Source organism: Capra hircus, unplaced genomic scaffold (genome assembly GCF_001704415.2).
Source record: "Capra hircus breed San Clemente unplaced genomic scaffold, ASM170441v1, whole genome shotgun sequence".
Classification (NCBI taxonomy): domain Eukaryota; kingdom Metazoa; phylum Chordata; class Mammalia; order Artiodactyla; family Bovidae; genus Capra; species Capra hircus.
In genome coordinates, this window is record NW_017189840.1 from 136,236 (window position 1) to 140,701 (window position 4,466).

Consider the following 4,466-nt stretch of genomic DNA (forward strand, 5'->3'; position numbering starts at 1 on the left):
TAGGGGGGAAAAGGGGGCCAGTGGGAGAGGGTAAGGGTGTAATCAGAGGGCAGGGGAGCCCAGTGAGGAGGCTGGTGCTGTCCCCACCTGAGTGCCCAGGTGGGCTCAGGCCAAGGCTGCCAGAAGCAGCAGTAGCAAGGCTGGGGCGAAGGCGGGAGGCTGTTTTTGGCCAAGCGGCCTGACGGTCTGTCGGCGCAGAGGACAGTACAGCGGGAGACCTGAAGGCAGGCGGAGAGCCAAGGGCAACATGTGGGTGAAGAAACTTCTGCATGGCTGCCGCTGGTGGTGGTGCAAAGGCCCTGTGGTAGACCCCGTCAGGTTGCCAGCGGGGCTGGGGGAGGTGGTAGTTGCTGGAGCCTGCATGACCAAGGAAGGAGGCGGGGGTGGCCGGCGCGGGCCGATTGCCTTACAAGGCGCCCTGCAGGGCCGTGGCCGCATGCTCGGCCGCCAGCGGGCAGCGGGGCCAGGCGCGGAGGGGGCGGGACTGTCGGGCGCGGGCGGGGGGCTTGGTGCGGCGGCCACTGCCCAGGGGCGACGCTGCGGCTTCGCCGGGGTTCCAGGTCCGCAATGGGTGCGCGCGCAGGCGGGGTCGCGCGTAGGCGAGGGGGCGCGCACAGGCGGGGCGCGCGCAGGGGATCGGGCCGTGTCCGGCGCCGCGCACACCTGTCACTCCCAGCGCGCCCCCGGCCGGCAAGCGCGCGGCCCACGCAGCTCCGGACTCGGGAGGCCCTGGCTGCGGAGTCCCTCCCGCCGCGAGGCGCCACGGGGCTGGGCTGCGCTGGGCGGCCGCGTGGGTGGCCGTGGCGGGCCGCTGTGCTCGGGGGGTCGCAGGTGCATCTCGGGCGGGTCGGAGCCCTCGGGGGAGGAGGGCCGTGGGTGGCAGGTCTAGGCCTGGGGGTGAGCGGGAGCGATGGTGAGGCGGGAGGCCCGGGGCAGGGGAAGGGGCACGGAGCCTTCTAGAAGGCGGCCGATCGCGGCTGACTAGGGCGTGCGGGGGCGGAGAGGGGGCGTCTGGGGGCTAATCGCGTCGGGGGCTGGTCGTGCGCGGGAGCGGGGAGGAGGATGGGCGTCCAACTGGGAGTGCGGACCCGGACGGTGGGGGAGGGGCAGGGCGGGCAGGGCCGGGCCGGGCCGGGCCGGGCTGAGGGAGGGTGTGCGGGACCGGGGTTCAGGACTGAGGCTGTCTCTGAGGGCGCCCTGGGGGCACCGCTGAGTCTGGGATTGGGGCCCGGGGCTGCCCCTCGCCCCAGGGAGCTTCTCCCCACCTCGCCCTGCACCCCCAGACATGCTGCTGCTCAAGAAACAGACGGAGGATATCAGCAGCGTCTATGAGATCCGCGAGAAGCTCGGCTCGTGAGTGTGTGTGTGTGTGTGTGTCTAAGGGAATTTGTGTGCCTGCGTGGGAGGGGAGGGGTGCTATGGGACCGAGAGGGCATCCCCATCTCCTTCAGCTCAGGGGGTCCTTTCCTGTCCTCTCCCTCCCTGCCTGCCTGCCTCTCTGCCTCAGGGGCGCTTTCTCCGAGGTGGTCCTGGCCCAGGAGCGTGGCTCCTCACACCTTGTTGCTCTCAAGTGCATCCCCAAGAAGGCTCTTCGAGGCAAGGAGGCCTTGGTGGAAAATGAGATCGCGGTGCTCCGTAGGTGTGTGCCCCAGCAGGGCCGGGGAGTATTCTGGGCTGGAGCGCCCCTCCCCCCACCCAAGAAAGGCCTGGCCTGGGGCTCTGCCTGGCTGGACTGGGCTGGGCTGGAAGGAAAGAGACTGTTGGGCTTTCCAGTGGTGGCCCACAGGGGGCTTCTTTGTGCCGTTGCAGGGTCAGCCACCCCAACATCGTGGCTCTGGAAGATGTCCACGAGAGCCCTTCCCACCTCTATCTGGCCATGGAGCTGTGAGGATGGCAGGATCAGGCGGGGTGGGGTGGGGGGCACTGGGTTTGGGTGGTAAGCTGGGGCTGGGGGCGGGGGCCTGGGTCTGCTGAGTTGCTGCTCTCCTCAGGGTGACAGGGGGTGAGCTGTTTGATCGAATCATGGAGCGTGGCTCCTACACAGAGAAGGATGCTAGCCACCTGGTGGCCCAGGTCCTTGGCGCTGTCTCCTACCTGCACAGCCTGGGCATCGTGCACCGAGACCTCAAGGTGCCTGCCCACCTGGGGCTTGCCTGGTGTCCCTGTGCCAGGGATCTGGGGAACCTGAGGGCACCCAGCTCCCAGAGGGGCGCTGGGGCTGACCTGCCGTTCTTTCTGCTATCTGTGCGTCACAGCCTGAAAACCTCCTCTACGCCACCCCCTTCGAGGACTCCAAGATCATGGTCTCTGACTTCGGCCTCTCCAAAATCCAGGCTGGCAACATGCTGGGTACCGCCTGTGGGACCCCAGGCTATGTCGGTGAGTGAGGGGGTGCCCCCAGGCTCCACGGGGAGCCGGGGGAGGGGGCAGGAGAACCTGTGGGCACTGTGGTGCCAGGGGCAGGGCAGGTGGTGGGTCCACTAGGCCGCACTGAAGGCGCGGTGTGCGTGTGCACGGGTGTGCGTCTGTCTGTCTCTGGCCTCCAGCCCCGGAGCTCTTGGAGCAGAAACCCTACGGGAAGGCCGTAGATGTGTGGGCCCTGGGTGTCATCTCCTACATCCTGTGAGTGACCACTGGGAAGGTTCTTCTTCTGCCTGCCTGCCCCTGGCTGGGTTGGGGAGGTTCGGACAGCTGGCTGATTCATCTGTGGGTGCCAGGCTGTGTGGGTACCCCCCCTTCTACGACGAGAGCGACCCTGAACTCTTCAGCCAGATCCTGAGGGCCAGCTACGAGTTTGACTCTCCCTTTTGGGATGACATCTCAGAATCAGGTGAACTTGAGGCTGATCCAGAGCTTAGGGAGGTGGGTAGGGACGAGGGCCCATGGGGACCCCAGCCTGACCTGGCTTCCTGGCTTCAGCCAAAGACTTCATCCGGCACCTTCTGGAGCGAGACCCTCAGAAGAGATTCACCTGCCAGCAGGCCTTACAGCATCTTTGGTGAGTGGGACCTCTGCTGAACTGTCCAGGGGGAACCTTCAGAACCTCCACTGCCACTGACCTCCGGCCACCCCCTAGGATCTCTGGGGATACAGCCTTTGACAAGGACATCCTGGGCTCCGTCAGTGAGCAGATCCAGAAGAATTTTGCTCGAAATCACTGGAAGGTTAGTGTGGACATGGACCTGGGGGAATCAGCTCAAGGCTGGCTGCTCCTTCCGTCAGCCTCAGGAGGATGGTCTGGGCGGCCAGTGACCTTTGTGGGCCTCCAAGTCTTGGGCCTGCAAGTCTTGGAGGACCTCTTTATGGGCCTCCAAGTCTTGGGCCTGAGATGTGGTGGCCTGACGCCCCTTCTCTCCTGGCAGCGCGCGTTCAATGCTACCTCCTTCCTCCGCCACATCCGCAAGCTGGGGCAGAGCCTGGAGGGTGAGGAGGCCTCTGGACGGAGGGTGATGAGCCGCAGCCACCCGGGCCTCCCGACCGGCCAGCCCCCCGAGTGGTGACAGCCAGGTGCATGCTGGGAGATGGCTCCTTGGCGAACTCCAGAAGTGGCAGGCCCTGGGTGGCCTAGAGCTCAGTGGGTTGACAGCAGAGAGTGCAGTCAGGGGCGGCAGGGGAGCCGGGGTCTGCCGAGAAGGGGATGAGAGAGAGGTTGGGGGGCAGGCCATGCTGCTGGCTTGGATTCTTGAGGGGCCCAGTGCCAGGCCCCGGTGGGCACCTCTGCTGAGAGCCTGGGCTGGGGGCCGGGGGCACAGGGCATGCCATGGGGTGGGGGCTCCTGAGTGTCCGCTTTCCTGTACTTCTCTCTTTCCCTCTCCTCCAGGCAGATGCCCAGGCTGAGCACATGGACCCTCAGACCCCCCAGCCCCACACACCCCACCCCGCCAGCCCAGGGCGGGTTGCCACGGGGAGAGTTTGAGTCCTGTTGGGTGGGGTGCATGATGCTGGGGTGGGGCATTTGCAGACTTCCCCTCCCCTGTTGCCACCACACCCCGGCTATGAGCCAAGAGGCCCCAGGGATGTCTGGCCCGCGCGTGTTCTGTGCTTCGCTGTGGGTGGTCCTGCTTGTGTCGTGGCCCTCCGGATCCCCCACCCACCCCAGTCTCCCTCAAATCAATAAAGACAGACAGAGCAGTGGGCAGTGGTGAGCTGGAAGGAGGGATGAGGGGTGGCAGGGCAAGGGTGGAAGGGGCTGGGTGTCTTCCATGGGAAGGAAATCAAGGAGGCAGGTCCACGGCCGCGAGACTTGGCCCATCACCGCCCAAACTTCTGCACACAAGCACCTGGCAGGCCAAGGACTTCCTGTCCCCACTCTCCAAAATGCCAGCAAGAGTCAGCCCAGCAGGCCAGCAGGGCCACCACTCGGGGTCGGCCTGCATGTGGCTCTGGGGCCCTGGGAGAGTGAGAATGGGCGCATCTTCTGCTGGCAGCGGGGGTGGGAGGCGGGGAGGGCTGTCTCCAGGCCTCCA

General features: G+C 66.3%; 1 protein-coding gene across 2 annotated transcripts; it reads left to right on the forward strand.

Annotated features, from left to right (window-relative positions):
- Nucleotides 1-495: 495 nt before the first annotated feature.
- Nucleotides 496-4,134, forward strand: PNCK (pregnancy up-regulated nonubiquitous CaM kinase). 2 transcript variants are annotated; one of them, XM_018044783.1, is made up of 12 exons: nucleotides 496-560; nucleotides 1,284-1,353; nucleotides 1,508-1,639; nucleotides 1,810-1,884; nucleotides 1,992-2,130; nucleotides 2,256-2,379; nucleotides 2,547-2,622; nucleotides 2,718-2,830; nucleotides 2,920-2,998; nucleotides 3,077-3,164; nucleotides 3,363-3,507; nucleotides 3,821-4,134. In XM_018044783.1, the coding sequence occupies exons 2-11, from the start codon at nucleotides 1,286-1,288 to the stop codon at nucleotides 3,498-3,500; spliced, it is 1,032 nt and encodes a 343-aa protein (XP_017900272.1). In that variant the 5' UTR covers nucleotides 496-560; nucleotides 1,284-1,285; the 3' UTR covers nucleotides 3,501-3,507; nucleotides 3,821-4,134. The 2 variants fall into 2 exon arrangements, with proteins under 2 accessions (XP_017900272.1, XP_017900271.1); XM_018044782.1 differs by lacking the exon at nucleotides 496-560 and adding an exon at nucleotides 668-831.
- Nucleotides 4,135-4,466: the final 332 nt, after the last annotated feature.